The sequence below is a fragment of the Thalassophryne amazonica genome, chromosome 12 (assembly GCF_902500255.1).
Source record: "Thalassophryne amazonica chromosome 12, fThaAma1.1, whole genome shotgun sequence".
Taxonomy (NCBI): Eukaryota; Metazoa; Chordata; class Actinopteri; order Batrachoidiformes; family Batrachoididae; genus Thalassophryne; species Thalassophryne amazonica.
This window is the reverse complement of record NC_047114.1, coordinates 82,970,064-82,997,381: the sequence shown is the minus strand read 5'-3', so window position 1 is coordinate 82,997,381 and position 27,318 is coordinate 82,970,064. Positions and strand designations below refer to the sequence as shown.

General features: G+C 41.0%; 1 protein-coding gene across 2 annotated transcripts; it reads right to left on the bottom strand.

Moving 5' to 3' along the window:
* Positions 1–263: 263 nt before the first annotated feature.
* sppl2 (signal peptide peptidase-like 2) lies at positions 264–27,217 on the bottom strand. 2 transcript variants are annotated; one of them, XM_034182462.1, is made up of 16 exons: positions 27,112–27,217; positions 25,991–26,107; positions 23,658–23,840; positions 23,051–23,140; positions 17,890–18,029; positions 15,533–15,675; positions 15,087–15,183; positions 12,898–13,014; positions 12,401–12,482; positions 12,203–12,277; positions 12,065–12,127; positions 11,867–11,966; positions 8,708–8,785; positions 8,465–8,625; positions 8,238–8,278; positions 2,636–2,737 (listed from the first exon to the last, which is right to left on the bottom strand). In XM_034182462.1, the coding sequence occupies exons 1-16, from the start codon at positions 27,157–27,159 to the stop codon at positions 2,728–2,730; spliced, it is 1,545 nt and encodes a 514-aa protein (XP_034038353.1). In that variant the 5' UTR covers positions 27,160–27,217; the 3' UTR covers positions 2,636–2,727. The 2 variants fall into 2 exon arrangements, with proteins under 2 accessions (XP_034038352.1, XP_034038353.1); XM_034182461.1 differs by lacking the exon at positions 8,238–8,278 and having other exon boundaries at positions 264–2,737.
* Between the last annotated feature and the right edge of the window lie 101 nt (positions 27,218–27,318).

The window sequence follows — 27,318 nt, the reverse complement described above, 5'->3', positions numbered from 1 at the left end:
TGAACTGAAACCAAGCACATTAACCACTTGGCCACCACCCCTGCTAATAACATAATTATCACATTTGTAATTAATAACAATTAGTGATTTATTTATTTATTTGGACTATAAAACTCACAGGCCCTCCTAAGCTTGTTTTAAAAAAAACAAACCCAATTTATACTCTGGAAAATAGGGTACAAAGGGCACTCAGCTGATTTATATCCAGACATCAAACTGCTGAACCCATTCCGAAAGAAGATCAAATACAAAAAACAAATAGCAAATAACATCTTTTTATTATGCGTCATTCTTAAGAGGTATTTCAAACCCACTTTATGACAAACTATACTGAGGAATAACTTCATGATAAACCCTTTTACCAATTCAGCAAGAGCATACATTAAGGCCTTGCACCTTCAACACATTTTACATAACTGCCGGATTTAAGTGTATGGCCAACAGATTTATAGTGATGCATATGCAACCGGCTGCCTTTGTTTAGAAATGGACACGCAAAACTGAATACTGTGTGTAGTGTTACAATAGGTTTTCTTTAATTCTCGCTAGCGTACAACGGGCACAAACCAACAAATTCAACTCAGTCTAATTAACTTGGCTTTTTTTAATGTGCAAATGCTTCCCAGACGAACGAAATCCTTGAACTGAGGATGCACTGATCCCATGTTTTCTTGATTCCAAGGCATTAAAAACTGTGTGTGAGTGAGAGAGACTGATGTCTCTGTGTGGAGAAACACAACGCTGTAACAGTACATCCTTTAACTGGGAGAAAAGCTCCTTTCATTAACCGACACTAACCATTACACACGTGCCGATTCACGTTGGTGATGTGGCATCTTAGCCATTACTTGTTCCTCAGCCCCTACGTTTTAGCTGCAGCACCTTATTTTCAGTACAACGCTTGTGCATTTTTTTTAGTTCTGCACAACCCTTCCACCACAGACACAGTAAGGCCAAAACCAACAACCAATCATTTTAAACGTTACTCCACCAACACGGTGCATAAAGTCTGCACTACAGCATATAACTGCGTTTATACGAGTAAAATCAAAACCATAGCATGCAAAATAAAATATACCAAAAGGTAATAAGAGAAAACAAAACTGCAAAAAATGAATACCTTTGGCTCAGTCAACATCTATGAGTAGTAGCACCACATTTTTAATGAGTAGAAAAACCTTCAGCTGTCACTGCTGTGGTTCCTTATTTAACTCAATTTACGTATATTGAAATGTTCTCAGTATAAATAAGGTTAAAGAGGAATGCCGGGATTTTCAATCTAGGCCCAGGAATAAAAATGATAATTGGTCCAGCACTGATTACCTGAGGCCACATTTTGGCATTGCGTTATCAGGTTTTGCGTCCGTCTGTCTGCCTGTGCTCAGCATAAGTCCAGTCCTATTACTGCCAGGGTCTTCAAAAGGCAGACGGACCATTCTTGGGACACAGACCTTGGACAAGTTCAAAGACAGCTAACCTTGACCTATTTTAAGAGGTCAGAAGATTACATTCTGTTTCCTACTCATGTTCATATGGCCTAGGGTATTTTAGCATTGCGTTATTTTTTAAAATGCCAAGGTGAGTATCTCACTGGGCTGAGACTGTTGGCAATAAGAATGTGAATGGCATTCGCAAGGGAGTTTCCAAAATGTCTTGAAACATTCGTGGGGGTTCTTAATTTACTCACGTCGCAGGGCAACCCTGCGACACAACTTAAGAGCTCTGTGTGTGTGTGTATGTATATATATATATATATATATATATATATATATATATACACACACACAATATCACTGATGTAGTTAGTTTGCCTCACAGGATGCCTATAGGGTGAATTAAAATGCTCAACGCTGACCCCTGCCTATCACCAGAACTAGGCAAAAGTCATTACATTTATCTGGTAGCATGGATAGGAATCATCCGGAGGTACATATGTGCAAGTTTACATCAATAATTGTAGAGAAACTTTCAAAAACAAGTAATTATTATATAGGCAATAACTTACCTTAGCCTTCTTCCTGTTTGGCAGTGCTGTTTTCCGCTAAGTCCTACAACATGATTGTCAATGAGGTGCTTGTTCTGCTTACAACAGGAAAGAACTACCAGAAATGTCTGACATTTTTACTACTTACTGGCAATAAGTGGTTCGCTATCAAGTTTTTAGCTTGTCTCATCAGTTCATACTGTATTAGCTAACTACAGCTATACTGGACCAGTTATCGTTTTTGTCTCGAGTGAAAAAAAAAGTCAAGCATCTTTAAACAAAGCCCAAGTTGGAAAACAACAACAAAAAAAAATGAAAACATGGAATTCCCTTCTAATGGACAGACTGCTAAAACTAGCGAGTTTGAGACTAGCGGCGGACTGTAGTGCATCATTTTACACTGTTCATTCCCTTTTATGTAGCACAAACTGTAAAGTAACAGCACTGGGTTTCATTCAGAAGTGTTCTCTGCTCTTCCTGTTGCACACCGTGCACATAAACATCTATAATTAAACTGTCCACTGACTAAGACAAATCAACACATAAAATAAAAAAAATAAAAATAAAAAAACTGCACTAATCATCCATTCAGTCTGACGTGTTTCCTTCCTTCTCGGTGGGAGGCGGTTCCTGAGGCGAGTCTTCTTTTTTGCTGGTGCCATCTGTGGACTGAAGTTGTGGTTTAGCTGGGGGTCGGTCCGTGGGCGGGGCCACAGTCTGTGTGCATGTGATTGGTGCATGCACTACGGGAGGCTACAGGGACCAAACAACAGAAGAAGAATCAAACAAAATAATGCACAAGATAGAAAATAAGACAAATCACAACAGCAGAGAAAAAGAAGCCAATAAGTGAAAATACATTTTACCCACATTCTCAGTTGTGGAGCTGCAACTCCAGTGATGCATTCTGGTTTGAAGTGCACTTGGACAACTAATGAAAACATTTTTTCATCTCGTGTTGCTAACAGCGATCAGTGCGTAAATTAATGGAAAGGTAATGCTGTGCACATCTGGAATAATCATAAGGATAGTTCAGAACACCTGCAGATCAGTCTGAATGACGGGAAATGTCTCACAAATAATGACACATTCAATGGAAACTGGGAACTGTGACTCTCTGGCCTGACGTTTTCTCGTGTTTGACGTCAATGATGCCTGCTTATTCATTTTCAAGAAAACTTCCTGTAATATTAACCTGAAGATTATCCAGTACATATTCTAATTCTTTGTTGATATACTTGATCTAATAAAACAGTGGACACACTACCTTTTTCACTAGTTTGTTTCTTCAATTAAATGAACTTCATGTGTGTTGAGTGCTTGATAATAATAATAAAAACACCAAAAGTGGAAACACACGACAATTGACCACTTCCAGGGTAAATCGAATGGAGCGTAAGACTCGCAGTCACGTCCTTTTCTGAATTGCAAAACTATTGTAGAAATCCTTAAAGGAAATGTTATGAGTCAGAATTAGTGCTGCAAGATTAATCGCATTTTCACTGTCATTGCGACATGAATATGCACAATGAGCACATCTCAAAAGCTCACCCAAATCACAATGGATAAGAAAAATAATTTTATTTTCACACCGTGTAACGTAAGGTAATATGAATGGTAAAAGGACTGCATTTATATAGCACTTTTCCATCTGCATCAGACGCTCAAAGCGCTTTACAATTATGCTTCACATTCACCCCGATGTCAGGGTGCTGCCATACAAGGTGCTCACTACACACCGGGAGCAATAGGGGATTAAAGGCCTTGCCCAAGGGCCCTTAGTGATGTTTCAGTCAGGCAGGGATTTGAACCCATGATCTTCTGGACTCAAGCCTAACACCTTAACCACTAGACCATCATCTCCCCCAAGTGTAGTTTGTCAGGGGCAACACAGGAGGCAGAGATTATGTTGGGTTATTTTAGAAAGTGGACAAAGATTACTTGTTCTTTCAAGGATTTTTTGGGGGGAAAAAATCTGGCCTGAAGATGGCAGTAAGTAGGGTGACCTGCTTGCCTACATGTCTGCGACAAAGCAGCCAAACGCCGCCAGAGTTACTGACCAAAATCCAGCTGATTACAACAAGATTTTGTTGACTCAAGATGGACGACCAAATCCAGCAAAAACTGATTCAGACTAGTGGACGAGTAACAAAAATGACTGGTGAGAAAGAAAACACTGGTGCAGTAATATTAGCGTGTAATGTTTGCTAGCTAAAATTAAACACAAAGTTTATATCAACATTTTCTAATGTTCTGAGAGATCCACCAGGATTTTGAGACATAACACTACGACTAGCTTTTGACATTAGGGAGTGAGATTTACTGCATAGCACCTCCTGCTGGCCACTATTACATGCGCATGTTTGCCGTAAAAAGAACAAAACAAAAAAAAAAAAACAAATTCACAGTAAATACAGTCTGAGTCAAATATACGCAGTAAATGGATAAATGTCAATTTAAAACTACTGGTGTGGTGGAATGGTGAGGTTTTATCCAACACCCAGACACGTCGGACATCCATCCTGTTGTTGGAAGCATAAAGATGCTACGTTAGATCAACAGTCTTCTACTGATGTACTTGGCTACAAAACTTACATCAAAAGACATCTAGACGAAAACGTTAAATGACCCTTTTAACTAAATGTTTATTCATTTTATCGTAAGTCACATTGCAATCGCAATATCGTCCAGTGATATCACAGGATTTCCTCACATCATCCAGGCCTAGTCAGAACTAATATTCAGTCAGTTATCTAAAATTACAGTTTCACAAATGTTACTTTTAGATTATGAAATCGCCATTTAGGATGTTTTGCAAAGTGCAAGTCTGGAATTCAAACTGAATCATATCAGATCATCTGCTAAACTAGATCAACTAGTCCCACTACAGCGGAGTTGATTTATACTGCAAGTTTCTCCCTTTTGATAGGATCTGTATGTTGATTTGGCACAAGTTTTACACTGGGTGCTGTTCCTGATGCAACTTCACATTACATGAACGAGCACGGGTGGTCTTGAACTGGGAACCCTCCATTGTGGAAGCTAGCACACTGGCAGCGCTGTGCACAGTTAACTGAAAAGTTAGCTTTGATAACTGCTTACCCGCTAACTGAAAAGTTCATTTTTCTAATGCTAAACCACAAAAACAATTTGTGGAAGTTACAGCTAACCCCTAACTTTTAGTATTGACTCGGTACACTATCAGCTACTGATAAGCCAGTTTCAAGTTTAAGCACTGCAAGGGCTGCTGGGTAAATTCAAAAGCGATGACAAATCCAAAACAAACAACGAGCCAGAGTTTTCTCTTTATGCACCCGGCCCGCTGCTGCCAAAAAAGTGTGATTTACTTTTAACATACAGTAGTGTTCAGAATAATAGTGCTATGTGTCTAAAAAGATTAATCCAGGTTTTGAGTATATTTCTTATTGTTACATGGGAAACAAGGTACCAGTAGTTCCAGTAGATTCTCACAAATCCAACAATACCAAGCATTCATGATATGCACACTCTTAAGGCTATGAAATTGGGCTATTAGTAAAAAAAAAAAAAAAGTAGAAAAGGGGGTGTTCACAATAATAGTAGCATCTGCTGTTGATGCTACAAACTCAAAACTATTATGTTCAAACTGCTTTATTAGCAATCCTGTGAATCACTAAACTAGTATTTAGTTGTATAACCACAGTTTTTCATGAGTTCTTCACATCTGCGAGGCATTAATTTTGTTGGTTTGGAACCAAGATTTTGCTGGTTTACTAGTGTGCTTGGGGTCATTGTCTTGTTGAAACACCCATTTCAAGGGCATGTCCTCTTCAGCATAAGGCAACATGACCTCTTCAAGTATTTTGACATATCCAAACTGATCCATGATACCTGGTATGCGATATATAGGCCCAACACCATAGGAGGAGAAACATGCCCATATCATGATGCTTGCACCACCATGCTTCACTGTCTTCACTGTGAACTGTGGCTTGAATTCAGAGTTTGGGGGTCATCTCACAAACTGTCTGCGGCTCTTGGACACAAAAAGAACAGTTTTACTCTCATCAGTCCACAAAATATTCCTCCATTTCTCTTTAGGCCAGCTGATGTGTTCTTTGGCAAACTGTAACCTCTTCTGCACATGTCTTTTATTTAACAGAGGGATTTGCGGGGGATTCTTGCAAATAAATTAGCTTCACACAGGCGTCTTCTAACTGTCACAGCACTTACAGGTAACTCCAGACTGTCTTTGATCATCCTGGAGCTGATCAATGGGTGAGCCTTTGCCATTCTGGTTATTCTTCTATCCATTTTGATGGTTGTTTTCCGTTTTCTTCCACGCATCTGTTTTTTTTTTTTTTTTTTTTGTCCATTTTAAAGCATTAGAGATCATTGTAGATGAACAGCCTATAATTTTTTGCACCTGCGTATACGTTTTCCCCTCTCCAATCAATTTTTTAATCAAACTACGCTGTTCTTCTGAACAATGTCTTGAACGTCCCATTTTCCTCAGGCTTTCAAAGAGAAAAGCATGTTCAACAGGTGCTGGCTTCATCGTTAAATAGGGGACACCTGATTCACACCTGTTTGTTCCACAAAATTGATGAACTCACTGACTGAATGCCACACTACTATTATTGTGAACACCCCCTTTTCTACTTTTTTTTTTTTTTTTTAACTAATAGCCCAATTTCATAGCCTTAAGAGTGTGCATATCATGAATGCTTGGTCTTGTTGGATTTGTGAGAATCTACTGGTACCTTGTTTCCCATGTAACAATAAGAAATTACTCAAATCCTGGATTAATCTTTTTAATCAAGTAGCACTACTATTATTCTGAACACTACTGTACAGTGGCACAAGAGATCAAACGCAAAGTGCTTTTCACTCACGGTTTCACTTATAAACAAAACTAATCCCAGACAGTTTATCGAAATTAATGGCAACACTGTCATTTTTACAAACTGAAAATATAGCACATCTTTTGAAGTAATGCGGTATTCTGAAGGTTTGAGCATTAACAGACACACTCGTCAAAATCATTATTGGAAATGACTGAGTCTCCTCATCACCCCCCCCCCCCCCCCCCCAAAAGATGCATAGAACACTGCCATCTACTTGATGGGAGTGTGAATAGACCAAGTGTAACTTGTGTATGGTATTCCACTTTTAAATGATATACTGTTGTGTAACTGAAATAAAAATAAAAAAATGCCAATTTTTCACAAAAGCTGCTGATGAAGAAAATTCTCATAACAAAACATTTCTTTTGAATGACTGATATACCCACAACATGAAATGGTGACACATCAGTCACTAATATTTTCCTATGTATAAAGACAGTGTCTGACACCCCCTGTAAATTATGTAATTGTGTGACACCCCCTGTAAAGTTACTGTAACTTGTATGTTGGTTGTTACAAATAAATGTGTATTTGTAAATGTAATTTTTTTTTTTATTTGCTAAAAAAAAAAAAAAAAAAAGCATTTTTATATTCACAAATGTGTTTGTCTATTCACACTCCCATTCAGTAGATGGCAGTGTTCTATGCATTTTGATGGGGGGGGGGGGGTGATGAGAGGACACATAATGCCTTTTGGCGTGTGTCTCTGTTGCTCAAACCTTCAGAATTAACACATTACTTTAAAAGATATGTGCGATATTTTCACTTTGTAAAAATGACAAGAGTTGCTGTTAATGGTGATAAACTGTCCGGAATTAGTTTAGTTTATAATAAAACCATAAGTGAAAATTGCTTTGTGTTTCATGTCACCTGCCACACGTCTGTGTTGCTGCATGTGGAAAATAATTGACTTTTTTTTTTTGCGCAACAGCAGCCGGTAGCCAGCCCACCCCCTTGTGCTGGGGGAGGGCTGAGCTTCTCACAGAAGTCTGACTGTTGCAAAACACATGACAGTAACTAACATGTATAATTTTAGGGTTTACAAATGTTTTTGACCGTTAAGCTTTACTCACTGTGCCACCAAAAAAATATTAGCGGGCTGAAAGTTCACGGAACTAAATTTAGCAGAAGCTAATTGGTCTGCTGATGGTTTTCAAAGTTACCTGAAAAGCTAATCTGTTAACTAAAAAGTTAGCTTCGCTAATTAGCAGTTAGTGGAACTGTGCCCACCACTGCACACTGGCCACTTGGCTACCATCTAATCCACTGCTCCAGTTGTTGTTGTTGTTACTACGTTATGTGCGCAGACAAGTAAAGACAAGATCAGGCTGTTAGAGTGTGAAACTGTAAACGTGCAGATGTGATACCTGCAGTGACATTCACAGACAGCTGAACCCGCAGCGCCACACTACAGCACACCCACCATAAAATAAAGGAGCAACCACGGCAGCCGGAGGGACAGTAAAACAGAAAGGTCGTGTCACTCAAACGGCTTACTTAACTTCACGGAGTACCTTATTAAAACACTATGTTTGGTTGTTTCTATGTCTTTTTGCTTTTCCACGGTAAGTATTCATATCAAACAGGTACTCACCACAAATCCGCTTCCAGTCCAGAACTGGGGCAACTCCCTGCGCCACAGTGCCACAGTGAGGCTGGTGAGCAGAGTGCAAGGCACCAGGTAGAGGAGAGCCGGCTGGCCCATCTGCATCACCGCCAGCGCCACAAAGGTGATCAGCAGGCCGACACCGTACGCTGAGGGGAGAAGGGTTAGAGTCCAATCACACCCAGGAAACATCTACGGTTACATTTCATTCTACAAGGACACGCAACATACCAATCGTACACGCCATGAAGTAGATCCTGGAGGACTGTGTTAAAATGTCAAATCTGTGACAGTACGCCACCAGCAGGCCTGAAAAGGGAAAAACACAGAGGCACTTTAAAACCAACAGCTGAAACTCACTGCATTAAGGAAGCCATTAGTCCCCACCACCCAAAAAAAAAAAAAAAAAAACTAGATGAAACCTCACAGTTGATCATAGGACAAAGGTCATGTGTTTAAGTAATAGTTTTCTGCTTTTTCAACAATCTGGCAAGGTGATTGTGAGCTTTCTTGAAGGTCAATGGTGTTACATTTAGAGCAGACGCCTCAAACACCATCAGTTCCTGAGTTGTTATCCTGGAGTCTTAACTGGAGTTCCTTCCTCAGTGGTCTCATATTTCTGTGTAAGATGGCAAATTCCCTTGTGGTACCATGAATCTTTTACTGATGGCTCTTAAAGAGGAACCTGCCGGTTTTGCGCCGGATGTCTTATAGTGTACACACACTAGGCAATCTGGACTGCACCCCAGCATACTACACCCTCAAAGACCAGTTGGTTTGGCTAGAGCAGAGGTCTCAAACTCATTTCAGAAAGGGCAGAGAGGGTTCAGGTTTTCTTTGCAATACCTGATTCCATCTGCTCAAAGCGATGTTAATCAGTGAAATAGGGCTGTAATGATTAGTCGAGTAACTAGAATAATTCGATTACAAAAAATGTTCAAGGCAAATTCTGTGCCTCGAAGCTTCGTTTAATGTTGTAGTGCATATGCCAGGCCTGTGTGTGGCGCTGCAACGTCCGCAGGGAAAAAAAAAACAGACGAAGACTGGAGCATAACAGCTAATCAAATTAGCAATGATAGCTACCGTTTTCCAACGTGACACAGAGTAAAATAAAGCCTTTTAAGAGAAAGATGGTCCACGCTGATCATCTGAAATAGACTTACTGTGCATTTAAAGCGAAGCAGTGTGTTTGTCTATTTTAAAAAAACACACGGTCTGCTCTACGTGTGGAGGGACTATTGACCCGGTGGCCGGCTGCCGTCTCTCTCTGCCCAGTGTGAGGGGCAGAGAGACCGGACGAGTCACAGCTCTGTCCCCGGCTACACTGACAAACAGAACAGAAACAGAAGTCCACTTTTTCTTCTGTTTCCCCTCAGACTCACACTGAGTGTTTGACTTTTTAATTTTTGCTTTTTTGGGCAACACACAACACTTCACAATCACGGTAACTTAAATAAAATAATAATAAAAACAACTGACTGCGAGGCTGCATCTTCAACCTCCAGCTGAAATGCATCTGCTGAATTGCAGAGAAAGGGATAAAAAAAAAAAAAAAAAAAAATGCAGAGACCCAGTCCATCAACCTTTATAAAAAACAAACAACTCCCCCCCCCCCCAAAAAAACTTAAAGTGGTTATAGTTTACAAGTTGGAGAAAACAAAATAGAAAGCCACATCCCATCGCCATTTCAGCAAAATGCCAACACATTGTGACACTGCCCTGGACTATTGATGTGGTTTAAAAATGCAAAAGTACTTTTTATCCGACTACTCGGGGCACATTGGTACAGTGTTAAAACTACAGGTGCTGGTCATATAATTAGAATATCATGAAAAAGTTTATTTATTTCAGTAATTCCTTTCAAAAAGTGAAACTTGTATATTATATTCATTCATTACACACAGACTGATATATTTCAAATGTTTATTTTAATTTTGATGATTATAACAGACAACTAATGAAAATCCTAAATTCAGTATCTCAGTAAATTAGAATATTACTTAAGACCAATACAATAAAAAGGATTTCTAGAAACTTTGGCCAACTGAAAAGTATGAACATGAAAATTATGAGCATGTACAGCACTCAATATGTAGTTGGGGATCCTTTTGCCTGAATTACTGCAGCAATGCGGTGTGGCATGGAGTCGATCAATCTGTGGCACTGCTCAGGTGGTATGACAGTCCAGGTTGCTCTGATAGTGGCCTTCAGCTCTTCTGCATTGTTGGGTCTGGTGTGTCAGATCTTCCTCTTCACAATACCCCATAGATTTTCTACCATGGTCCTTAAACCAGGTACTGGCAGCTTTTGGCACTGTGCGCAGGTGCCAAGTCCTGTTGGAAAATGAAATCTGTATCTCCTGGTCAGCAGCAGGAAGCATGAATTGCTCTACAACTTCCTGGTAGATGGCTGCGTTGACTTTGGACCTCAGAAAACACAGTGGACCAACACCAGCAGATGACATGGCACCTCAAACCATCACTGACTGTGGAAACTTTACACTGGACCTCAAGCACAGTGGATTCTGTGCCTCTCCTCTCTTCCTCCAGACTCTGGGACCCTGATTTCTAAAGGAAATGCAAAATTTACTTTCATCAGAGAACATTACTTTGGACCACTCAGCAGCAGTCCAGTCCTTGTCTTTAGCCCAGACAAGATGTCAAGTCATCAGTCTTCCCCATGATTGTGTAGCCGACAGAACTAGACAGAGACCAGTTAAAGGCCTTTGCAGGTGTTTTGAGTTATTTACTTGATTAGAGTGTGACACCAGGTGTCTTCAATATTGAACATTTTCACAATATTCTAATTTTCTGAGATACTGAATTTGGGGTTTTCATTAGTTGTCAGTTATAATAAAGTTCAGAATCGAAATCGCCTTTGTCATTTGCATTGCAATGAGATTTGAGTGCAACTCCAAAAAGGTGCTTTCCGTGGTGCAAGCAATTTTTAGCCAAATAAAAGATAATAAAATTTAACAATAAATTGTTCAGAGTATATGTACAACTAAATAAACATAAGATAAAGTAAAATAAAATGTGGACAATGTAAAATGAGAATTATATACAACAAAGATAAAAGAAATAAACATTTGAAATATGTCAGTCTGTGTGTAATGAATGAATATAATATACAAGTTTCACTTTTTGAATGGAATTACTAAAATAAACTTTTTCATGATATTCTAATTATATGGCCAGTACCTGTACTGCAGGGTAAGTTTGACCCTGGCACATTCTACTTTTAACATTACTTCCTGTTTCTGGCCACAGATTCACCAAACAAGAATTTGATGGATTCTGTCGTAGAACAGAAAAAAAAAAAAAAATAATTATGAGTCAAGCAAAGGTGTGAGTGAAAACATAACCCACTTTGTCAGAGACACAGCAATACCTGGTACTAAAATGTCACCAAACCCCAGTAGGGAGAAGGGCCGGTCACAAAGAGCGAGAGGAGAGGAGTTTAGCCGCGGCACCTTCAGCACCATGGGGAGCTGCAGAGCACAGAAACATTATTGCCCCTGTCACTTTGTGTCCTACTCAAACACTGCACCCCAGACACGGGGAGCTGGGGAGCTTGAAAACAAACCACCTTTTCATGTGTGGAGGAGTCCGAGGGACCAGCTGCTACCTCCACCATGATACTTTCACCATTCTGTGGACAAAGAGGCCTCATGTGAACTCAGCAGTGTGAACAGTGCCTGACGGAATCAAAGTGGTTCTAACGTACCTTTGTAAAGAAGGGAGTAATAAATACAAAGAAAACATCGTAGATAAAAAGCACTGCCAGCAGTAAAGTGCAAGCCTGCAGACAAAACAAAAACAGGTTCAACTGGCAAACTGTGATGAAACGTAACATTCATTAGAAAACCGTTAAAACCTTTTTCCACACATTGCTTCTAGTTCTCACATACGAATGAACACTCACCTTAAATGTGGGAAGTCTGACAGTTTTGAGCATGTAGAGACAGAAAGCAATCCCCAGGGTGTCCTGCAAGACCCACGCCCATCTGCATGACACAACACGAATTTCATTCCACCTCAACACCAATCATCTCCACTTCATCACCTCACACACATTTAGGATCCCATCCACACAAACACTGCTTCCTTATATTATTGGAGGGGAAGCTACAGTCAGTTAACAATAAGTCCGTTCAGCTGCTCCCCTTGTTTTCACTCGGGGTTGCCACAGCAGATACAGGCTGCAAATCTAATTTCTAAACATTTTCAGAATGGCTCACTAAAGCGCAAAGTGGGTGGGTCCTTCCACCCAAAAATATGTCCACCCAAACAAGAAAAAAATGAAAAACTGTAAACTGTACATGTGATTCATTATCTTGTCACTTGGCCAAACCAAAAATATTTTTGTGAGACGGTTTATGGAATGTGACAGGAATATTCTGACGTTCTCTTTTCACTCACTGGTCTTCGTTGCGAAACACCATCCACGTGATGCTGACCCCGATACACACGGCCGACAGCAGCAACATGCGGATTTGTGGCCGCTTGTGTAAGTATGGAAGGTTATTCTCTGGAATCCTGTGGGCACAAGATCGTCCATGTGTTAATTAACACGACTGCAGAAAAACCATACTGGTCTTCATCATTCTCAGAACAGCTCACAGCAGGTGTAGACGGGGTCCAAGCCTCCGGCAACAGCTGGCGTGGGACAACCTTACAGTTTCTGGCTGTTCAAACAGTTATACACACCCATAAGATCTAGAATGTTGTCACTGCGTGTTGTGGCCACTGTTGGTTGTATTCTAGATACTATTAACAGCATTAGTTTCAAATAAAAGCATTTACTTAAAAAAATTAAATTCTATGGTCTTCAGAAAGTATTTTTCCAAAACTGGCTTGGAAAAAAATGGGTGGGGGGATTTCTCTTATAATCAGGGCCATTTATATTCGGGTTAATATTTGGAAATGAGAGCAGGACACAATAACAGTATTCTGAATTTTAGCATATGGCTTAATGTTTCGTTTACATGCTGACGTTTTAAACTGTAGGTGACACGTAATGACATGTTTTCATTAACAGTTAAGACTAAAATTAAACAACAGTTCGAAATTTATCCTTTCCTGGTGCGCAGTTCTTGAAGAGATAAATATTTGGATTTTGAACTGCGCGCCACTAAAAACCAGGAACTTCCCGGCGTGCTGACATTGGACAAGAAGGAGGAGGAAGTGGCATCAGCTCCGGAACCATTATCTTAATTATCCCATTAATTTATGAATTTTTACAGGTTACTGACAGCCCCATGGTTCGGGTCGGAGCTGCACCATGTTTTCGGTGTCAGAATGGTTACGTTTTACTGGCAGGTGGAACACTTATATTGATGAGCGCCCACTTGCACGGAAACCCTGGCTACTCCACTCCACACGGAGACAAAACTGAGGATCTTCAGATTATTTTATTGTTTTCTGGGATAATGTCGTTGCATGCAGACTGAGACGTTATGAAGCGCTGGGAGTCTTTTTCTTGCAGCGTAAAGCTGCTCGTTAACAACATGGCACGTCACTGGATCGATCAGCCGCAATAACTGATTACAGCTGGTGCTGGCACCTGACACCAAAGTAGCAACAAATTGGAGTTTTCTTCAACCAGGACAGAAGGAATTAAATTATTTTTCAGATGTGGTTTTGTAAAGGTGGATAAGTTTAATCCTATTCAGGACTTAAGTGAGCACAGTATGGAGAAAGCAAATGCCATGGGGTCCAATGGACCCCAAAAGTCCTGAAAAGGGTTAAAGATGATCTCACTGAAACAGACAGGTAAGAAGACTATATATTTACTTCTTGCGTGAATGGTTTTATTTTTAATAACATATTCAAGAAGGAAAACAATATTTAAAAAATTGCTTCAGTCCCTCATGTCATTTTTCAAATTTGAAATTGTTTCTAAGAAAAAAAAAAAAAAAAAAAAAAAAATCTACAATTCCTCATCGTTTTTCTAATTTCAGATAGTAAAACTATTTTTTTTAATCAGTTGATTACAACCAAAGAGCTGGCAAAAATAAAAACAAAAAACAGTTTATCACCTCCACCCATGCCGAACTCGCCTGTATTTTTTTTTTTTTTTAAATAAGTACCATTCTCTGTTCTGAACTCTGCCAATATCGTCACTGTTGTCAGACTGAAGGCTTTCCTCCAGAGTTTGTCATCTAACTAATGCTCTAAACCATAAAAGCTGTGTCCCCACAGCTGCTTCAGAAACACCTTCAGAATGGACTTAAAAAAAAAGAAGCTCCACACTAAAAAAAAAAAAAAAAAATCGTCCAAAAACAGTTTTGACCTCCACCATGTTTACACTTGATTTGGGCTTGAATCAGCAGGTGCCGTTCTTGTGATGACATAGCAACAATATGGCTGCAGCTGAGGCCTGAAATAGAGCGCAGGCTTCAGACAGCTGTAGTTTATCCTTCACCTGCGCACTTATAGACTTTTATTGTTCAGGACTTTTTAAAATATCAACATTTCGTCAGTTTTAGCGATTATTTGTGCACATTTTTTGGTATCACCTACACTTTAAAGACCAGGTAACTTGTGAGAGAGCACGTGAACAGGTGGCTTTGACTAATGTGAAACCAAACTGATTGGCTGAGTGTGACCTGCACTTGCAGAAAGGGAGTCTCCTGATGAAAGGCCACAGACAGCTGTAGAGGCCGACAGAGGACGCCACGCAGAAGATGGCAATCACCCAAATGGCTGAAGAGGAAAGAAGCGGAGACGAGCTGAGTAACACAAACCAATCATTCATATACGTTATGGTTGGTTTGAACCATCAACAAATAACAGGTTTGCCAGCGTCCACATGACGTCAAAACATTTTGAGCTGACGTCTTAATGAATGAAAACCTTCTAGAATTTTCCATACAAACAAAATTAAACATCACCAAATGATTGTGTGCTGAACTGTGCCACCATGGTGGAAACATTCTTCAGCGGTTTGCTGAACACACTGGAGAATTAGCCTCATTAACCGACTGACGGTATGTCGGCTCAAAACGGGGGCCATGAACGTGAACACCGTTATCTCAGTGTGTTTGGCTCGTACCCAGACGGTCATAGAAGTAGTAGAGCAGCACCAGCATGCTGCAGCACATGACCACAAACACGCAGATCATGATCGGGGTGACGTCGACCGTCTCCTCGTCCTGCTTCTCCGCACCGTCATCCCTTTTGTGCTTCATGTAGCGTCTGCAGGAGAAGAGGCACATGATGATGAGGTGTTTTTGGGAGAGTGACAGCTGTTTGTTGAGGAAATTCAGGAAAATTGAGGAAAACTCATTTGGATCCACAAACTATTATTGTTATTTAGTCAATGCAGATACTTTTCTCTTTCAATCTTTCATTTTTACTGGTGGTTTAAAACTTCAAAATGGGTCAGGATGGTCAACCTGCCAACAATTCAACAAAGTCTAAAATTTAACCTGAGGGAGTCTTTCCAAGGGATTAATAAAGTTCTATCTAATCTAATCAGAGTCTGGGGTGTTCCTGCCTTTCGCCAAATGTCCCCTGGGATAGGCTCCTGCCACCCCAACCCCCAACAGGACTAAGTGGATTCAGAAAATGGACTGCAGTAACTACTGTGATGCTATGCTGCCCTCTGAGGTGGCAAACGTCCCTGCAAGGATTATTTTGACCAGGATTCAGTCCCAGTTAACTTGCTGCTCGGCAGCCAGAACAGGCTGGATTCACACCAGAGAAGTCAAACATCTACCACATCCAGGATCCTACAAGTAGCCACCGAGTTGAAGCGTAAGTGTCGACAGTGCTTCTTTGCAGCCGACACTGATTTTTCCCAAGTGTTTGATCTGGGACAACCTGAAAAATTGCTGAATCTCAAACAAATTATTCCAGTGGCTGGGAAAAGCCAAGTGGACTCACAGGCTTCACCCAGTAATTTTCACAGAACATTGGTTATCTCTGCTATGCACAATTTGTTATCGCTTTTGGCACTTGGTCTGTGACTGATAACTGAAAGACAAACAGGCTTAAAACTGGAACCTCCAACCAATTTTGGTGGCGTAGGTAAATCCATGCCAGAAAAACATAAGAGTGATTGAAGCACTTTTGATTGAGATATAATGCAAAATGTAAACCAAATGCTGTTCAATATTAAATTCAAATATCCACAAAATCCACAATCCAGACAAACTTTGTCAGGCGATAGTGAGTGCCTGTCTGCACTTCACTTTCAAATACGAGCGTGATTGGAGCATGCTTGTTTAAGATATAATGTAAAATATACATTAAATGGGGTTCTCAATATTAAATTTAAATGGCCACAAAATCTGTAATTCGGATCAGATCCAGATCAAACTCTGTCAGTCGATAAAGGATACCATCCTACATAACGCTCTCAAACATGAAAGAAATTTGATCTTTTTTGACAGAGTTCTGAATTTTTGAAAATTCATTCAATGTTAAGGATAGGGATTTTTCAAATTTTCCAAGATTTTTCCTGACTGACGTTGAAAATTGTATCAGTTCTTGCCTATCAGGACATGAACCCGCTGTAAAAACTTCATAATGATATATGAAAAACTGTGGGTTACAGGCTGTTCACAAACAAACAAAGAAACAAACAGGTGAAAACATAACCTCTGCCTAACTTCATTGGTGGGGGTAACAAGACTAAATGATCTTTTTCTGTGGAGACAAACAATTTGTATGATCAATACAGATATTAATGAGCTGTCTCTGAGAAAACCATGGGGGTGGCAATGTAGGTTTTTAGCTTAGCTAAACAAAACTAAGACATATGATCATGTGATACAGTACCAGTATTCTGCCACTTCCTGCTCATCAGGATTTGGCCCTAAAAGTGTCCGCCTATAAAATTCAAAAAGTGCTGATTATAGAAACATAAGGAAAAGTTCCACCGAACGGACAATGGTTTACAGAGGTTCAGGGAATCCCTGATGATGCCTCATGCTCAGTTTTTCTAACCACATGCTCGGATTTGAAAATTGCTTTGTCAAAGTTGGCCATTTTTACTATATTTTTTAAAGTAAAATAGGTAAGGTAAAATAAAATTTACCATGCCTAATCAATCTATTTGAAGGGTAATTGGTGAAAATTTCCTCATAATCCGAGTTGGCCATCGGGACACCCCCACCTGATTTTCTCAGAGACAGCTCATTAGCTTCATAGACACTTATTTTCCTTTGATGAAGATTAATTGTTGCAACACTACATGTAGGAATATGCACAACAAATCAACTTTTAGGGGTGCTATGCATATAAAATAGTATCAATATTAACTGGGACAAGTTTGTCTAAAAACAACACACTGTGTAATATTTATTTGCATTGTGCAAAGCCCTCTAACATGCATCTGAGTATTCAAATGCACAGAATAATTTCTTGTATTTTACTCTGTATTTCAATTCTATTATCTCTACTTACTTCTTGCTGTCCCTGCTCCCGGCCCAGTAACCTCCAATAGCAACAGTTCCTACTGCCATCAAAAATATGATCACCATGTTGTAGTCCAACACCGGCTCATTAGGTGCATACATGGCGACCTGTCGTCCTTTACCAAAGTTCTGCAGGAGGCAGAAGCAGTCATTCCATACATCAAAAACACATCAGATCCAGTAATTATTATGATTGCAATGCTATACTTTGTAGATGAATTTGCCAACTGGTAAACCAGTTTTTCCTTAACAACACTCTAAGCAACCCTGGCTTCCTGGTCCAAACACCTTTGCATTGTTAATCTTAGCAATCTGCCATCCATTTGTTTGGAGCAAATGCCGGTGATGAACCCTACACGGTAACCAAGTGTTTGCAGCCTCAGCCGACAATGTAGTTGTTAGTACCTATTTATATGCTTATAAAGGCAGCAACATTATTTAATTTTATAAAACACATCTGCTCAGTACATGAACTTCAGGTAGTTGGTAGTCGATTTTGCGAAAAGGATGGAAATGACTGTGGTGAATACCTACTTTAAGAAAAGGGAGGAGCACATGGTGACATAAAGTGGAGGAAGGTGCACACGTTAGACTACATTCTTTGTAGGAGATGCAAGCTAAAAGAAATTGGAGACTGTAAGGTGGTGGCAGGAGAGAGTGTAGTTAGACAGCGTAGGATGGCGGCTTGTAGGATGACTTTAGAGGTGAAGAAGAAGAAGAAGACAACAGTGAGACCTCAACAAACGATCAGATGGTGGCAACCTGTTGTGAGAAATTCAGTGAGCAGGTGAGACAGACACTGGATGTTGGGGCCACTGAGAGGCTGAGGAACTGCTTCAGAACCACAGATTGGAGCATGTTTCAAAACTCTTATGGTGAACACATCAACGGCATGACCCAGTGTGTCACTGACTACATGAAATTCTGTGTGGAGAGCACTGTGCCCACCCAGAGGGTATGGTGCTTCCCCAACAACCACCCCTGGGTGACCCCCGAGCTGCAGGCCCTGATGAACCAGAAGAAGAGGGCTTTCAACTCGGGAGACAGAGAGGAGCAGCGTAGAGTCCAACAGGAGCTCCAGTGGAAGATCAGCGCAGCCAAGAAGGTGTATGGAGGGAAGATGGAGGAGCAGCTGGCCCGGAACAACATCAGAGACGTGTGGAGATGCCTCAAGACTGCCTCCGGATTTGGGCAGGGTGCCAGCAGGACTGCAGATGGGGATTCTCAGTTTGCAGAGGAGCTAAACAGCTACTTTAACCGTTTTGGCTCCTCCACGCCTGCCCCCCCGCCTGCTCCCGGCCCTCCACATGTCTCCAGCAGCCATCCCTCCAGTCCCTCTGACCCCCACCGTCTACCCCCTGGTCACCTCTACTGCACCCCGGACCTCGTCCCCCCCCCCCCCCCCCGACTGTATTCAGCACCAGCCCACCTCAGCTCACCCCCCCCCCCCCCCAACTCCGACTGAGGTGAGAGGTCAGCTCCTGCGGCTGAAGCAGAGGAAAGCAGTAGGACCTGATGGGATCTCCCCAAGGCTACTGAGGACCTGTGCAGATGAGCTCTGTGAGGTCCTCAGCCACATCTTCAACATGAGCCTCAGCCTGGGGGTGGTCCCCACCCTGTGGAGGACCTCCTGTGTGGTCCCGGTTCCCAAAACACCGCACGCCAAGGAACCGGCCCACTACAGACCAGTTGCCCTGACCTCCCACCTCATGAAGACCATGAAACGGCTCATCCTGTCTCACCTCCGCACTGTGGTGAGCGACACCCGGGACCCACTCTAGTTCGCCTACAGGCCCAACATCGGGGTAGATGACGTTGTCATCTATCTACTGCAATGAGTGCTCACCCACCTGGTGGTCTTCATCAGGGATCAGTTGTTCAAGAGAGTAAAAGGGGCAGCCACCCAGGGAGTTACAAAACTCTACACAGCGGGAGCGCCGTGAGAGTCATGTTCTTTGATTTCTCCAGCGCTTTCAACACTATCAGACCGGCACTGCTGCGGGGGAAACTGGAAAACGCAGGTGTGGATAGATACCTCGCTGCCTGGACCATCGACTACCTCACTGACCGCCCGCAGTACGTGCGGCTGCGCAGCTGTCAGTCTGAGGTGGTAAGGTGTAGCACCGGGGCCCCCCAGGGCACCGTCCTCTCGCCTTTCTTCTTCACCCTCTACACCTCGGACTTCACCTACAACACAGACAGCTGCCACCTCCAGACGTTCTCTGATGACTCCGTCATCATGGGTTGCGTGTCTGAGGGGAACTAGCTGGAGTACCGGTCGGTCATCATGGACTTTGCAGACTGGTGTGAGCGCAACCACTTGTGTCTCAACACCAGTAAGACGAAGGAGATGGTGATCGACTTCAGGAGGAAACCACCACCTCACCCACCGATGAACATTCAGGGGGAGAACATAAAGACTGTGGACAGTTTCAAATACCTGGGTGTTCACCTCAACAGCAAACTGGACTGGACTCACAACACCGATGCCCTGTACAAAAAGGCCAGAGTCGCCTCCACCTCCTGAGGAGACTGAGATCCTTTGGAGTGGGCAGGTCTCTGCTAAAGACCTTCTACGACTCTGTTGTAGCCTCTGCTCTCCTCTATGCTGTCGTCTGTTGGGCCCCAGGAAGCACAGAGCAGGAGAGAAAGAGACTGAACAAGCTGATCAGGAAGTCCAGCTCTGTCCTGGGCTGTCCTCTGGACTCTCTGGAGGAGGTGGCTGAGAGGAGGGTGTTAACCAAGCTCAAATCCAACATAAACAACTCCTCTCACCCTCTGCACAGGACTGTAGTAGAGCTGAGCAGCTCGTTCAGTGACAGACTGAGGCATCCTCAGTGCAAGAAGGAATGATACCACAGGTTGTTCCTCCCTGCTGCTGTCAGACTGTACAATAACACTGTGAAATAACCACATGCAATAATATGTCCACAAAGCACGTTCAATATCAATATTAATATGTCCACATATCATGTACAATAACAACTCGTTTACAAATCTCAGCACTAATGTCACCTTACCACACCTAAACTCCATTTCACATATTGGAAAGAAGATGCTCCTATCTCCTTTTCAATCCCAATCATGTTTATATATATATATATATATTTTTTTTTTTTTTTTTTTTTTCTATTTCTACCTCATTTCTTATGTCTCATACTGTTACAAGTATTATTATCATTGCTTATCTTGCACACGCTGTTTGATGAACATTTTCTTCTACTTGCACCCACCCTGTATGTTTTCTTAAGAGCTGATGTAACGTGAATTTCTCCTTTCTGAGATCAATAAAGTTTATCTTATCTTATGGAGAGGAAGCAGTTTTGAACAACTGGAAAAGTACTGCAGATGTGGTGAGGAAGACAGCTAGAAAAGTACTGGGTGTAACATCTGGACAGCGGAAGGAAGACAAGATCCTTGGTGGTGGAATGAAGATGTCCAGGAAAACATAAGGAGAAAGAGGTTGGCAAAGAAGTTTTGGGATAGTCAGACAGATAAAGAAAGTAGACAGCAGTACAAGGAGATGCAGTGTAAGGCGAAAAGAGAACCGACAAAAGCTAAGGAAAAGGCATATTGTGAGCTGTAAAAGAAGCTGAATAGGAAAGGAAGGAGAAAAGGACTTGCAATGAATGGCCAGACAAAGTGACAGAGCTGGAAAGGATGTGCAGCAGGTTAGGGTGGTAGAAGATGCACATGTAATATGCTGACAAGCGAGGAGAGTGTGTTGAGAAGGTGGAGGGAATATTTTGAGGAGCTGATTAATGAAAAAATGAGAGAGAGAGAGAGAAAAGGTTGGATGATGTGAAGAGAGTAAATCAGGAAGTGCAAGAGATTAGTAAGGAAGAAGTGAGGCAGCTATGAAGAGGATGAAGAGTATTAAAACAGTTGGTCCACATGACATTCCAGTGGAGGCATGGAAATGTCTAGGAGAGATGGCAGTGGAGTTTCTAACCAGACTGTTTCTTAAAATCTTGATAAGCAGAGGATGCCTGAGGAATGGAAACGAAGTGTGACAGAGCTGGAGGTGGCAGAGCTGAAGATGTTGCGATTTTCTTTGGGAGTGTTGAGGATGGATAGCATTAGAAATGAACATATCAGAGGGACAGCTCAGGTGGGACAGTTTTGTAGACAATGTCAGACAGACAAGACTGAGATGGTTTGGACATGTGCACAGGAGGAACACAGGGTGTATAGAGAGAAGGATGCTGAGGATGGAGCCACTAGGCAGGAGGAGAATAAGGAGGCCAAAGAGGAGGTTTATGGATGTGCTGAGGGAGGACGTGCAGGTGGTTGGTGACTGAGGAAGATACAGAGGACTGGGTGAGATGGAAATAACTGATCTGCTGTGGCGACCCTGAACGGGAGCAGCCAAAAGCAGAAGTCGACAGCAAAGACACTCACAAAGACACTTGGCGCAGACTTTGAAAAGTTTTAAAATACATTTGTAAAACTCTGCACTTTGCCCACTGTGTCAGTCATCACCGCGCTGTGACGCACTGAAACACAACGCCACCCTCCTTCTGCAGCAGAGTGCAGAGAGGAACAGACAGGGACTCACTGCCAGGAGGGAAAAAAACAAAACAAAAACAGAGACGCTATTCTAAAAATGGATTTTTGAAGATTCTGAACACAGTAAATTTTATATCTTGCGTCCAACTTTGATTTGTAGTCAGGATGATGTCAGCGCAAAACTTGCCTTTTGCCATCCCAATTTATGTAAATGCATCGTAAACAGAGAACTTTAATCCCTGGAACTGACCTACATCACACTAATAAAGCTACCTGACCTGAACCTCAGAGGTTTATCTTTTGTATTAGATCAGACTTTGTTTTTATGGATCAATTCTTGGCTTTAATTACAGATGCATTTTTCATTTTCATTTGTTTTTGGGTTTGTTTTTTTTCCACTTAAAAAGTGCCTTGGTGACACTTTTCGGCAACAAGTCAACTGTCTGGAAACGGGAGTCATGGCTGCTAGGGGAGATCATGCAACATGGATATCATTACTAAGATGGTCCATATTTGACAAACAAAAGCATTTACAACCACTAAATTCACAGTACGACCAAGAAGAGAGTAAATAAGATGAACATACTGTCAGCTGGATGTCTTATGAGTTTACTGTCACTGGGTCATGGTTAACCTCTTACCTTACTTATGTCCAACATGTCAGAAAAACTGATGAGTGCTACAGGAATGTCAATCTCCTCATACTGAGTCTTGTTTCCAGCTGGTGGCGTCTATATTTAAAATAAATAAATAAATTCAGATGATTTTCCAGTAGACTCTTGCTAGTTATACTGACTGGCCAAACTTTAACTACGTCAACCATTAAAAATATACATCTTATCCAGCACCAGTAAATGCTATGCGAGTACCCATATTGACTGCCAGTGACTCGTTACAACACCGCCCACCATCTGCAAGTGACTTGTAATGGCTCTGTGGACAGCAGCACCAGCCAGCATCTTGGTGGCTAAGGTAAGGTAACTATATAATAAAAAGATCAGCACATTTACTTCCATAAGGATCCTCTCGATGCTATTAGACACTTCTCATGACATTTTGCCTGTTCAGTGATAACAAGAAGTGTTTCCTCTATTTTCAGATTAACCTTTCCAATAACATTAATTAGCCAGTTAGGCTGTGTGTTCTAAATCAATACTACACCAATTAAAATAGTTGTCCTGAGTAAAAACATTAACCCAAAACATCTAAAAAAAAAAAAAAAAAAAAAAAAAAAAAAAAAAAGCCTACCAGTCTGTCCTTGCTGACAATGAGAAGACCTTTGGCACCATTAATTTGGGCCAATCGGACCTTTTCGTAGAAAGTGCAGTTGCCCCTCAACACCATGAGGATGCGATTGGGGAAGCCTCCCTCTGGGATCTCCAAGGGTGAACACAGCACGGACGTCGTCAGGTCATAAATCTGGAGATGGGACTGCACGACATATATAAAAAAAAAGCATCTTTGTAGGAAAGAGCTTTGCTTCTACAATTATTGCAAAATCTGACATTTCAATAACTGCTGAATAATGTTGCAGAATTCCATAAATAATAAGGAATGTTACAGTGGAAGCTGAAATAAATTTACGTTCCCACTGTCAGGGTGAGTTGCCAAACTTGCCACATGGATGAAACGTGGTACAGGAAAGAAATACTGGACTCAGAGATGATGCTGAGTTTTTTTTTTTTTTTTACTATTTCTGCAAATAATCGTTATTGTAAAAACATCTTTAGACTTGTAATGGACAAAAGGAGTGCTGCAGAATAATTTCCGTGTCAGGGAAGACTTCAATCCAAAAATCATTTGATTTTTATCAACTAATGACTGAAACTTTGTAATTAGGGCACTTGTTTGTTCCTGTCTGCTTGTAACAGACAGGAACAGGATATCATATCACTATACTCGTTGCTCACTAGAAAGTACATTTGGATTAAAAGGCAACTGCCTAAGCACTAAGCGCAAAGCTCAAATTTCTCCATTATATGCTAATGGCAGCTGTTGTAATAGATAGTTTAGCTTTGACCATAACCTCCAAGGGCATCACTTACTGAGGAGAGGCCATTTACGAGTATTTTTTGCTGACAATCCGATTTTGATTCCAGCTTTTTGAAACTTTTCTAATATTATAAATCATCCTTTCAAATCAAGGCTCCAAGTGTGCTAGTCACCCTTAACGAATGCTTCATACTATACGAGAAATTACATTTTCAGAAAAGTTGTTTAAGAAGGAATGAAAGAGAGTAAAAGGGGCAGCCATCCAGGAAGTTACAAAACTCTACTGTATGCGCAATACAGGAACGAAGAAAACACTAGCAACCTACTTTGTAATTGTTGATATGTTAGTGGGACAAAGATGTTTGAAGAAATATGACTAAGTAAGTATTTTTCCCTAATACGCTCATTGATATCAACCTTGCATGAGTTAGCTACAATCAGTTTGTCTTATTTAACCTTTATTTAACCAGGTTAGTCCCTTTGAGATCGTGATCTCTTTTACAAGGGAGACCGACAATTATAAAGTTTCCAATTCACCTGACCTGCATGTCTTTGGATGGTGGAGAAAGCCAGAGCACCTGGAGGAAATCCACACAAACACGGGGAGAACATGCAAACTCCACACAGAAAGGTCACAGGAGGGAATCGATCCCATGACCGTCTTGCTGTGAGGCAACCGTGCTAACCACTAATCCACCTGCTGCCTTATGTCACAGAGGGATCTCACGCTGTGATCCACTTTTTTTTTTCCTCTCTTCCTGTGTGACACTCAGTCACCAGCAAAGTGTACACTAACATTACCACCAGTGAGTAAATAGTTCCTATAGTAAATTATTAATATCACCAGCAAAACAAGTTGTAAGTAATCAGAAAATGCAAGAAGGTATTAATAACAATAATATATAATTGGAAGGTTTGGAAATTCATGGACTGGTTTTGTTTGGAGCCTTAAGGTGGCCACACCGTTTGCGCTCGAACAAATTTGGGGAAAAAGAAGTTTATTACATGCGACACTAAGAATAAAGCCAGAGTGCTAACAATGTTTAAATATAACTAGTGATGTCAAAAAGTGAACTTAACCTTTAACACTGAGCTAGTGCTTTCAATCATCTTCTGTCAAGCATGTAAAAACTACTGCACCTAACAGGATGTCTCACAAGCAGACATCTACAACTGGTGGAATACAATCATTCACTTTTGTACAGTATCACATAATAACATAAGGTAGTTCAAATGATGCCAATTAAGTATTGTAATTCGCTGTTCCCTAGCCTAGGTAAGTCTTGTCTGAATTGCTTACAAACAGGTCAGAATGCTGCTGCAAGGCTTCGTACAAGGTCCTATAAGAGGTCTCGCGTAACATCCATTATGTCCTCTTTGCAGTGGCTCCTCATTCAGTTCAGACTGCAGTTTAAAATATTGGTGATTACTTTTAGAGTTCTGCATTGGTGTTGAACTGATATTTGTTGCAGTTTGCTTAGTTTTGCCTACATTCATAGGCCTAACATGAGTTCCTATCGACAGATGACAGTTTTGACTTTAATCATAGCATGAGATGTGACATTATCGGCTGTTCATTCATGCCTTACTGCCTTATTGAGGTCCTGAGGTAGACGTGCCCACTGTGAGTTGAAGAATATGCAGTAATCTTTTCCTTTGCTCTTGCCCTTGTCACTGAAATGGGCCATGCCGTACTCCCCCACCACCTATCAACAGGACAACACAAAAAATTAAAAAGAAGTAATATTATCATTTGAAATGTAACAACTGGCTTGAGCATATGCAGTTTTCACATGCTGAGAATACTGACTGAAGTTTCACATTACATTTTGTGTGATCACATTTTTAAAAAGCCTTATGAACATGACAACATGTTGCAGACCTCAGTTACTTTGTCCAAGTACACGGACTGTGGCATAAAATATTGTGTTGGCATTGTTTTTTATTTCAGCTTTTTGTGTTGCACTCAAGTGTTTGTGTATTCATTCAGTTAAAATTCCTTAATGTTATCAAGTAGGCCAAAATAATGAAATTATTTCTTCATGCATTTAGTTTAGACTTACTTCACTGAGCCATGTTTTAAAGTCAATTTTTACTTCTATGTCACTTAGAGGCCAGCAATTTCAAAGTTCTAAACAAAATCAAAACGAATTTCAAAATTCAAATGCATTCAAAATATATTATAACATATTTCACTATTTATGATTAGCCATAAGAAACAAAAGAACAATTTTTGTATTTTTTTAAAAAGCCCTAGGAAACTGGCCTAGATCAGAATCAGCTGTACATTAACTGGACAATTTTCACCATTTTAGGTAATATAAAAAGACAGCTGAGAAAAATTGTCCCTCAATTTGTAAATGTCTTCATAGTTTACTGCCTGGAACCAATCTGTTGATGTGCAAACGTAGCTAATGTTCCCACATTCGCTTTCTGTGGTCGCACCTAGAACAGTTTGTCATGAACCTTATATTTTAATGTCTGAGGTTTCTTTGTGTGATGGGGTTTCTTGTTTGTTTGTTTGTTTGTTTTTCCCTTCCAGCGGCCCAGCTCGCTTCCTTGCAAGCTAACACTGTCATAGCATGCAAGCTAACATTAATGCCCCAGAACCAGCTCGGAAAAATACGCCTTTTTACCAACTACCTGTCAAAACTGCAACATACACAAACAAAGAAACAAGTTTAGTAGAAATGAAAACATTCTACTTCACCTTCTGGATAAGAAAAACGGCCCAAATCAGTGTTTCAAGGGCCCTCATGATGACGAGCTTGCCGCTGTAGCCCACATCAACAAACCAAGTACGCCGGACTCCTCCCACACTGCTGAGTACCCGCCTACTCTGTAAAAGCTCCCGCCCATACATACAGTGAAGGTGTTTGATTGGTTGCGGTTATCACGTGTGATTTATGTTCCTGAG